This window comes from Python bivittatus, unplaced genomic scaffold, assembly GCF_059951505.1.
Source record: "Python bivittatus isolate LINGU-HERP-01145 unplaced genomic scaffold, Pbiv_v1 ctg000850_np1212, whole genome shotgun sequence".
Classification (NCBI taxonomy): Eukaryota; Metazoa; Chordata; class Lepidosauria; order Squamata; family Pythonidae; genus Python; species Python bivittatus.
In genome coordinates, this window is record NW_028277112.1 from 7214411 (window position 1) to 7226005 (window position 11595).

Sequence of the window (11595 nt, forward strand, 5' to 3'; positions counted from 1 at the left end):
CTTTCTATTTAAGGCTCTGATCTGTATCAGATGATCCTAAGGATTATCTTCATAGTATGTGAAATTACAGATATTGTTTGAACTTTTTTACACTCCGTTGCTTCTTTGGTATTGGTTTGTAGACTGACCTCTTCCAATCTGTTAGCCACTGTGTTGTTCTCCAGATTTGCTGGCATAGATTGGTTGGAATGTTTACTGGTTCTTTTTCTGATGCTTGCCATAGTTCTGTAGATATTTCATCAGTTCCTGTAGCCTTTCAACTTCGTAATGACCAGAGTGCTGATCTAACTTTATCTAGTACCAGAAGTTCTTGTAAGTACAGTAGGGAATATCTTCTAAAGTACCTTGGATGTTAACATCTCTGTTGTACAGAATTTCAGGATACACCTTCCATTTTTTATCTTCTTTGACTCTTCTTTGTCCATTTGTTTTTGGATGCAGAATGGGTGCCACAGACAATGTATTTAAAGGTCGCAGTACATTTATGGAAGAACTAACAGATACAGCAGCAATTATTCAAAAAGCAACTTCACATTCATTAGTAATTTTGGATGAACTGGGAAGAGGAACTAGTACACATGATGGAATTGCAATTGCTTATGCTACTCTAGAACATTTCATTAGGAATGTAAGTATGTTATTTGACTGTAATGATAAATTATAATTAATCATCAAATAAGTAAAGAAAAAGTGGGAAAAAACAGAAAAGTATCTGTAGATAATATATACAGGAAGCCTTCAATATATATATACAGCAAACCTTTCCTGAGATATTTGAATTTTTAGTCAACTTTATCTCAAAGTTTTTGATAGTTTGCATGTGAGACATCACACACACAAAATTAATTAATTAAAACAATAATAGTACATATTTACAAATCAGGCTTTACCAACTTTGCCCACTACAGCCTTGTCTTTACAATGTTCTTGAAAGATTCTAAGATTCTTATTTTGGCTAGTTTTTCACTAGCAACGGGGAAGGGTTTTCAGATGTTGAGATGCTCAAAACAATTCCATGGAATGCAATTTAATTATGATATTACTGGAATTATATTTATAGACTTAATTATAACACTAAAGTGTTCAATCTAACATTGTCAGCCTGAAAAAACTACCCACCATGGATGATAGTGAATGGCTGGTATAATTGGGGCATGCTTCTTTAGGACTTAGATCTCAGTTAATTCCAGAAGTTCTCTTAAAAGTGAAGGATGTAAGTATACATACTCCTCATATCTGAAACTAGAGAGATGAAAGAATTTGCCCTCTGAATAACCTGGGATTAACATGGACAGTGAAGGATCAATTTGGGCCCCATCTTACCAAATAAAAATTCTAAGTATTAATGAATATTAAGGATCCCTTTATGCTGTAGAACCAAACTTAAAAAATCAGGTTTAATTAAAGGAAAATGATAGTTAGGTTATCAGCTTGCTGTTAGTTGAGGATGTACTTTCAAATCTTAAATATATATTTTTCCCCTCTAGGTGGGTTCGTTGACACTATTTGTTACCCATTATCCTCCACTGTGTGAGTTGGAAAGAACCTATCCAGCCCAAGTTGGAAACTACCATATGTCTTTTTTAGTGAATGAAGATTATAGTAAACCAGAAGATGGTATGATATCAAATTTACCAGACTGATAACTTCTTTTTAGTAATTCCTTAAAACTGTTTAGTTGTCTGTGTCTTAGCTTCAGTCATCTTAGTAGGTGTTAGTAACAATTAATATGATTAAAGCTAAACTTAAAACTTCCATATTCAGGAAGAGAATTAGAGTTATTGAAAACTGGGTGTCTGTGGTGGGTAACAAGGATGTGCAAAACTGAACATTCAGAAAAATCCAAGAATTCTGTTTCTTCTCTGATTGATGTTTTGGCTGAGACAGAAAGTCCAGCAATATTCCAGAAGTGAATCCTCCATTTGAGAAAGTATCCATGATATTCCGGATATGGTTCAGCCCCAAAATTGGCTTGTTTTGTCCTGAAGCCCATAACTAGGACCCCATGAACCACTTCTAGTTTGGGGAATTAAATTCCATAAAACTGCCAGTCTATGTCTAGAACAATTAGATCAACATGGTCCAGAGAAGAAATGGAATGTTCTGGAGATCTCCAGAAATTTCCATTTTCATAACTAGGATTTGCATATACCTAGTTAGAAGTAACTTTAAAAACTTACTGAAAGAGTTCAGTGTAAAATGATAATGAAATATACTTTTTCTTTTTAGATTTTGAAGAACAAGATCATCTAGACTTTGTCACTTTCCTTTATCAAATAACCAAAGAAGTTGCTGCAAGAAGCTATGGTCTAAATGTTGCTAAGCTAGCAGATGTGCCAAAAGAAATTCTTAAAAAGGCAGCTCATAAATCAAAGGAACTAGAGAGATCAGCTAATATGAAAAGGTTAGAAAATAGATTGGTTTGCTTTTTTCTGTAATATAGTGTTCAAAGAGAAGTGCAGCTCAGAAGTGTGCATGTATGCCTATGCATCTGTCTGTGAGTGGGGTTGTATGTATGTGCTAAATAAAAGCAATTAATTTTAGTAGTAGATAATAGTACATGTTCTGTTAATATAATTTTGTTTGTCCTGGCCCTTTTTGAAATGTGGTTTCTGGCAGGCATGTATGAATGTGTGTGCGCATGTGTCTAAAACACATAAATCCATACACGTACAGAAGTGTGTAACTTGTAGACATTTATTGAGAATCTCTAGGATTGGTTTTAACTGAAGTTGGCAGCTCTCCAGCTTGAAAGCTGGCTGCTGTGCAGATTTGTGCCTGTGTTTTCAATCTATTCTTTCGTTGGGAAAATGCCTTCAGTACAAGGTTGTCTTCCTCTCAGATAAAAATGATATGTAGTGATATGATATATGGACTACCCACTTTAATTCCTACAGTCTGAATTTATTATTTATGCATATACAAGCATTTCTTTGCCCAGCTCCCATGATTCCCAGTAGTATAAATGCCAAAGTATAAAGTATTTTCTATTTAATTTTATTTACAATACTGTGAAGAAAATATAAAAGCGAAATACATATAACTTCATTTAAACACATTATCCAGGAACTGAAATTGGTAATAAACACATGCCTTTGTTGCACATAAAAAGTTTAAACCAAGTACGATAAAAATAGTCTTCTGCATTATCATAACGTTGATTTTTGGGGGGAGTCAACTTTTCCATTAGAGTGATTTTCCAATGTGTTTGCTATCATGTGGAAATATTTATAGTTTAATGTTTTAATTCCTATAGTATCTCTTTTAATCCCTTTGCCAAGCTTCCCCAATCTTCAAGATGTGTTTTCTACCTTAATGATAAAAGAGTAGCAGTCTAGAAACATGCAGAGACTAAGACATTTCTACTATAGAGATAGATCTTTAACAGAAAAGAATGAATAGAAAACGTGCAGCTTGATCTGAACAAGCAAAGGACTGATGACAGCAGACCCTCATTTTCAGATCACATGTCATTTGCTCCAAGGTAAACAATAGACCTAGGACATGACCATCCTTGAGTTGGGCTGAAATAACTTGAAAGAGTCCCTTGGTGGTCATGAAGTTCTGAGCAACTCTGGACCCAACCTAAGAACATGGAGATTCAAGTACCCCAGCACTAAAAATGTTAGAAACTCCACCAGGAGCTCAGAATGTCCATTGCTGGCCAGGAGGGTAAACAGAACACCAGCAACAGCCCTAACGTGTCCCTACACCCCAATTTAATATAGGCTTCAGATACATAGTGTTTCATATTTCTATTATATAGTTGCTCACCTTAAAACAACTCCAGGTGGCTTGCAACCAATAAAACAATATAAAACTGACAGCAATAAAACTAAAAAGAGAAAAACCTGGTGCCACAACCATACTTCCCTGATGCAACCCACATTCTCATCCCACCCTGACCTTGCCCTATCCCAACACCTGGGGGAAGAGCCAGGCCTTGAGTGCTGTCTGGAAGGATAGAAGGGTAAGGGCCTGTCGGATCTCAGGGGAAAGGGTGTTTTATAGGGCAGGGGCTGCAACAGAAAAGGCACGCTTCCAAGAACCCACAAAATGGCAATGTTTAAGGGAAGGGACCTGGAGCATGTCTACCCTATTCATTCTGGTGGGATGGGCAGCTAGCAGCAGTGGGTAGTCAGGTGGTCAAAAGGCAGTCATAAATGGAGACGGGCCCAAGTGGACCCGAATTTTGTTCACATGACCACTGGGCGCTGCAACGGCCGGAACTTCGAGGACCAGTCATAAGTCCATTCGTTCAGCGCCATCGTTAACTTCAAATGTTCACTGAATGAATGGATGTTAAGCAAGAACTACCCATAAATTATAATGAATAATAAGGAATGTTATTCTGGCTTCATAAAAGCCTGCAAAAAAGAAGAGTTTTAAGGGCCTTTTTAAATTTCAGGAGATTTGAAGATACACAGTATCAGAGGGGGAGTTGAGTCCAGAGAATAGGAGCTAAATGAGAGAAAATGCTAAAATATAAGGTGGCAATTTTAACATGAAGGAAGCTAATTGACCTTGATTGCACAATGAAGCTCAGCATATGATTTTTTAATTTAACTTATAAGTTAACTTTTAAAGTTAAGGTAAGAATATTTCAGTGAATCTTCTGCAGAGATTTTGTGGAGTTTTGTTGCCGTTTTCCTCATCACCTTTCTGATATGAAGTATGCTGTGTTCATCTTGCATTACCAAATAGGAAAGTAAATTACTGTGTTTATCATTTATTATATATACATATTTTCTGCATATGAAATAACAATGGAAGCACTTACATGTTTATTGTTGATGGCTTAATAATTTTTAATATTGAACTGTTTGTGTTTTTTAGAAAAATGTTGATGTATTTTGCTAAACTATGGAACACTGATGACATTGGAGAACTTCGAAGATGGAAAAGTGTGTCTGAAATAGATAATGATTTCAGCCAATTTAAAAATTCCAGAGAGCCTGCCAACTGAAAATGGAAATAGCATAGAAGGTTTAATAAATTCTCACAAAAAGAAATGGATGTACATAAAGTGAAATTTTAGATCACTTATGGATATAGTGATAGATTTTTAATAACAGTGCCTGTTTCACATAATCATTTTTGGTGTTTAATTTCTGTAAACTAACTTCAAGAATGAGTTACGTAGAACAGAATTCCTAAGCTAAAATGGTATAGCTATCGGGAGCTCCAAGTATCCCCCACCCCAAGTTAAAAGCAATTTACAGGGCCTTTCATCTCATTCTATTTTCATAATGAAAATTATGTAATTTTCAATAGAAGAGAATATTGGCATTTGGAGAGTGGAAAAGAAATGTACAGGTAACCAAAAGGTACCTCTGTGTTATTTCTTCTCAGGATAACAGCTTGGTGGGGGAGTTTGTTTAAGAAAATGCATGGAATATGAAGCTTCTTTTCCCCAGTACCATGGTGCAATTTAGTTTGGGAGATATCCATAGCTGTTTTTACTTTTAAACCAAGTGACATAGTACACCAATACACAGAGTTCCAGTTACCTTGTCAGGCTCTTGCGACTAGAAATAATTGCAAAATATATGTTTTACATGATGTCATCTTGATGCAGTCAAGGTCAGTCATTAAAGCAAAAATGGTCCATGTTGTATTATTTAATTTCAGTGGATGTTTTATACTAAATTCCAATTTTTAATTTTTCAAATTGCTTCCTAAAATCTGGTGACTTTATGTGCTGAGAATAAAAAAAAATTGTTACATTCTTCTATATTATGTCTCCAGACATCAGATTTCCCCCCCAAAACTATTCCTTAGTATATACCTGAAAAGCTTTTTCCTACTTGATGGATAATTATGATTGTTGATGGCAATATGAAAATTATATAACTATAAATTATATTAAAATAAATGTCTATTTATACACGGCTGTAAAAGATGTGTTCATTTCTAAAACAACTAAAACAGAAGAAGAATAAATTATTTCTTTGGGTTTGATAGATGCAGAAGAGATTATTATAGAATAGAACAGAATGATATTTTCATATTTTATATTACTGTCCTTTTTTAAAAAGTGAATTGGTCTTTGTCATTCCTGAAGAATAATCTGCAGATTAGAGGTAACAATCTGCAGTCAGTGGCAGTTACAGTTCAGTAACAAAGTGTGGGCGGGGATGGGTGGGAAGGCTATATATATGAGTATGCCTGAATACATATGCACTGGCGTGGTTTGTGAACCTCCAGAAGGCACTATGTACAGCCCTCTGAGATAAAAAGGTAAACTGGAAGCTCTCATGCCCAAAGTTTTCTTTACAGTCTTGCTCATAATTTGGGAGGTAAAGAGCATAGCTTTAATGTTGCAGTTATTAATGAACATGAATTTGCAAGCTCAAACAAAACTGAATTTGAATATGTCAAGCTCAGAACAGATACCGTTTATGAGATGCCAAGTATTCTCAGACTTCTTTTTTAATGTAAAATATCTGTTAAATTCATACAGTGACAATAGATAAACAGTGACTAATATTTATTTAAAACCTCTTGAGGTGATGCTAAATTTTGTGCTGACTGAAGGAACCTTCAGGAAGCCTCTTTCTCCAGTTCCTTATTATAAGGGAGTTCAGACATGCTGTACACACGTAGCTGAACTTGTGATGCCAGGCAAACGTCTTGTTCAGGAAAAGCAAGCAGCAGCAAACTTTGGGAGGTTGCAAAAAAAAATAAAAAAAAATTGCCCCAGATGGCTACAGTAGTTTACATGCTTCCTCTGTTGATTAAATCTGGGGGAGTTGTTGCCATGCAACTGCAAATATATGCAAATGACTGTCCAATTTTTAATGCAGTACTCACAGTGCCAGATAAGAATGAGGGGATCGAGGTTTCAAGCTACACTCAATTATGGGGACTTGAGGACTTTGGTTAATCACAAAATTGTAAAGAATTCCCTCATTTCATTTATTTATTTATACATACATGCATTTAAAATTATTAATACTGCCTATTTCCTGAAACACAAAATGGTTTGCAACAGAGAACACAAAAACAAAACCAATTCCTAAACTAACTAAATTAAGACAGCTCTTCCACCATCAATGGCCAAATGCTCTGAGGAAAAATAAAGTATTCAGGGCCTTCTTAAAGGAAAGAGACACATTTTGTATCAACAAGGCAAGGTGTTTCTGAGTGAAAGCATATTGATGGGCTCTCAATGCCCCCCCCCCCTCCATTTCATGTAAGGTTTTGAACACATCCCTCAGAACTCATGGAGCAGGCTAAACCTTACCAGGAAAGATCCTGCAAGTTCCTGGATGATGAGTCACGTAAGGCTTTAAAAGTCTAAATCACCAGCACTGGCTATAGAAGCCATTTGGTAACCAAGAGCTGCTGTAGTATCAGGGTAACCTTGCTAAATTTGCCACCCCTGCTTAGCAGACAGACTGCTGCATTTTCGGCCAGTTGAAGCTTCCATCATCAAAGCCTCAGTATATTACAGTAGTTTAATCTTCTGAGACTAGCTGTAGCAATACGGTACCTCGTCTTCCATTATACGTCACCGAGAATCATTGTGATCAACACGGTGGAAGTATGATTAATAAATACATTTCCCAATGCTTTATCAGTTTGATGCAATAACCTCCTTGAACATACTTTTTATTTCCTAACTTCAAATTTAATCCCTTTCTTTTCCCTCATTGTAAAAACCTCATCATCGTTGAATTATATGTACTCTTGAAATTCTCCAATACTTTTAATCACTTTTGCTTCAAAGGCAAAGAGGGTCTTCAGCTCTCTCTATATTTTTCAAGGTTTATGCATTGGATAGCCAGGTAGGTACTTCTTTCTGATAGCATTAGAAAACAGCCGAACTCTGCACAAGCTGTCTTCTACCCTGCCAGTGCATTATTGCATAGTGAGACCCATGAAGAATAAAAACAGTAATTACAAGCAACCTGTATCTGTGATTCTTTTAAGGTCTTTTGTATAGTGATAAATGCATCCTTATTTGAGGAAGGTGCCATTTTGACCTGCAGGAACAAAGCAGGTATGTTGAAGCCACATGTCCTCAGTAGCTAGTAGCTTGTTCTTAAGTATATATTCAATGATGTTTCATTTTTCCGTTGCTCATTCTTTATTAATTTATAGGACAAGGCTTGTTTTGTGTCACCAAATCAACAGAATATAGTTATAGCATTGTAGGATTTTCAGTTTACTGTTTTTGCTTCCCTTTCCTTACTGCCTCCCTCAGACTGAGATTCATGAAAGCACCTGTCTGGTGTAGGCAATGATAGGGATCTAAAACTTGGTCAAGAGTAGAAATTCTTTTGTTCTTCAAATACCCTAGTAAATAATAGGAATTGGAAAAAGGTGCCTTAAAATTTAAGCCTGACCCACGCAAATGGTAAAAATAATATGGACTGCAATAATAGATGAATAGAAAAATATTTGTACTGTATTGTACAAAAAATATTAATTTTTCATGGTTTGAAATTAACAGTTAACACTATTAAGAGATATATGTATTATGACAACTGAAAAAAAAACGCTTGTTAGCCGGAAAGGCCAAACACAATAAGTATATTGTTGCAGTTTTCTGACAGAATGTGATTGTAGGATTTCATTTTTTTAATTAGATTTATATCCTGCCTTTTGTACAGGAGATCAAGATAGCATACGTAATTCTCTCTCCTCCTGTTTTTCCCTACAATAACCCTGTGAGGCAGGTTGAACTGAAACACAGTGACTGGCCCAAAATTATCCAGTAAGCTGCTGTAGCTGAGGATGGACTAGAACCCGAGGCGTGCCACTCCTTCTCTAACACCTTAACCACTACACCACTATGGCTCTCTCATTCACGTTTAGCATTTGAATAAGAAGTATGTATCTACAATCTGCCTACCCTGATTAAGTAAAGATCTTGAGCAATTTTCTGTCTGTAGTTTATTATGTAAATAGGTTCCATTTTGTATTGTTTTTAATATTTGCATGTAAACTGGATTAAAACATAATATTGAGAAAAGTGGGGGCAGGGTTAAATGCAATATTTAACTTTCCTAACATGCCTACAAAAATTGAATTTTGAAACAGCAATAAGACAAATTTTAGTTTTTCTTAACTCTGTAAAGGTATAACTTCTAAAATTAATTTCTGCTATGTATCTATGTAGGCACTATTTTGATTAGTCATTACCATTAATTGCTTTTCAGGTTTTGCTACATTACTTTAAAATTAGAATAGAGAATAAAATCCTCCTGGGTAGGCATTAAAAACTAAACATGCATTAGATGTTCTTGCTTGGTTCAAATATGAAATTAATTCTGCACGGTAGGTAGAATAAAAGACCTGTGAGCTCTCAAGAATTTACTTAGTTTATTCCTTTCTTTGGAGATAAGCTCTATTCATATATTATTATGAGCTGAGATTATTATCCGAAGTGGCCGAGGCTGCATCTTCTGCTCCTGCCTTGTCCAGTTTTGATAACACCTTGATCTCTTTTTTCTTATACAGTTGCATCACAGACTAACTAGGTTTCTGTAATATACAGTAGCTATAATTGGGAGTCTTAGTGGTCTCTTTTAAAGAGCCATTATAAAAAATTGGGGGGTCTTAAAAGAGGGAGAAATATTTAATTTTAAATATGAATTGCAAGTTCAGTTATATTTGGAAATCTTAATATGTCATATCCATATGTTGTCATTTTGATCACAGTGCAGCAGACAAAATGTTTAAAGTTGGTGTTAGTTCTATGCTTTCTATAGCATGTACTGTACTATACGTGGCTGCACAAACATGTCAGTCACTTCTAAGGAAACTTGCAAGGAATCAATGGCCAGTTAGGCAAAATAACACACCAACATTCTAGAGAACCCTAGTTTATCACTAGTACACAAGCATGTCAGTAGCTGCCTCTTGAACACCTTGCCTAATCTTGTCTTTGCAGCGAGAACAGCTTTAATAATCAGGAATTTGCTAGGAAGAAAAAATAACATTACAATCAAACTGAGATATCTGGTTTGTCATTCCCCTAACAAGCCTGAGATTGAAGCAAGATTCCTCCTGGTGATCTCCTAATTACTGAAGCTCTATACTGATAAGAGCCAAGCAAGAGCAATTCCATAGTGTGCACTGGCGTGATAGATCATAACCACATTTTGTGCCAATGCAATCTACCTATCAGTGTACCAGCTTGTGAACAATAAGCCAGATTTTGTGCCAATGCAATCTATATATCAGCATGCTAGTTTGTGAATAAGTGTACTATTCTGTGCCAAAGCACTCACTGTCTATAGCAATTACTATTGCAGTTGTGAGAGCCAGTTTGGTGTAGTGGTTAAGGCATCAGGCTAAAAACCGGGAGACTTTGAGTTCTAGTCCCGCCTAGGCACAAAGCCAGCTGGGTGACCTTGGGCCAGTCACCTTCCGGAAGGCCGGGAGTGTAGGGGCCTGCTGCACCTCTGGGGGGAGAAAGTTCCAAAGGGAGCGGGAAATGGCAGAGAAGGCTCTCCTCCTGGGCCCTGCCAACCGACGTTCCCTTGCTGACGGGGTCCGCAACATGCTCTCTCTGCCTGACCGGGTGGGATGGGTTGATGTGACGGGTGAGACAGTCCCTCGGGTTACCTGAATCCATGCCATGTAGGGCTTTAAAGGTGATAACCAACACTTTGAATTGGATCCGGAAACAAACTGGCACCCAATGCAGCTTGCTCAGTAAAGGTATTATATGCGCCGTTCTTGGGGCACTCAAAATTATCCGCGTGGCTGCATTTTGGACCAGCTGTAGCTTCTGGATACTCTTCAAAGGTAGCCCCATGTACAGCGCATTGCAATAGTCTAAGCGAGAGATGACCAGGGTATGAGTGACTCACTGGAGAGCCTCCTGATCCAGGAAGGGGCGTGACTGGCGTACCACACGAAGGTGGGCAAAGGCTCTCCTGGCCACGACTGCCACCTGTTCCTCGAGCAGGAGTCGTGAGTCCAGGAGGACCCCCAGATTATGCACTGGGTCCATATGGGGCAATGCAACCCCATCCAAAACCAAAGATGGTAAATCCTTGGATACAGAGGGGCCTCCAATCCATAGCCACTCCATCTTACCAGGGCTCAGCTGAAGCTGTTGTACCCCTTCCACATGCCCGCAGCCTCCAGGCACCGTGAAAGGGTGGTTATGGCATCACTCACCTCACCTAGGATGGAGATGTATAACTGGGTATCAACTGCATATTGATGATACCTCATCCCATGGTGGCGGATGATCTCACCCAGTGGTTTCATGTAGATATTAAAAAGGAGCAGAGAGAGTACCAAACCCTTGGGCACCCCACAAAGGAGAACTTGGAGGAAGGAAGAGAACCCCATCAGGTTGCCAGCACAAAACTATGCTGCCCATTCCCAACTCCCCAAGTTGACCCAAAAGGATACCATGATGAATGGTGTCGAAAGCCCCTGAGAGGTCAGGAAGAGCAAGGATGGATGCACCACCCCCATCCTGCTCCTGCCAGAAATCATCCATGAGTGCAACTGATGCTGTTTCTGTCCCATATCTGGGCCTGAAACCCAACTGAAAAGGGTCCAGATAATCTGTTTCCTCCAGGATCCTCTGGAGCTGCAACACCACCACCTTCTCAACCACCTTCC

The 11595-nt window shown here is 37.7% G+C and overlaps 1 protein-coding gene and 1 pseudogene across 1 annotated transcript in view; one reads left to right on the top strand and one right to left on the bottom strand.

Annotated features, from left to right (window-relative positions):
- Positions 1 to 5887, top strand: part of MSH3 (mutS homolog 3) — a 62613-nt gene extending 56726 nt beyond the window's left edge. The window contains exons 21-24 of the mRNA XM_088130426.1: positions 442 to 628; positions 1488 to 1617; positions 2230 to 2404; positions 4837 to 5887. Coding sequence (XP_087986552.1) covers positions 442 to 628; positions 1488 to 1617; positions 2230 to 2404; positions 4837 to 4966 — 622 coding nt within the window. The 3' untranslated portion in view covers positions 4967 to 5887. The remainder of the gene's footprint in view (positions 1 to 441; positions 629 to 1487; positions 1618 to 2229; positions 2405 to 4836) is intronic.
- LOC148213757 (uncharacterized) overlaps positions 1 to 11232 on the bottom strand; it is a 261467-nt pseudogene extending 250235 nt beyond the window's left edge.
- Positions 11233 to 11595: the final 363 nt, after the last annotated feature.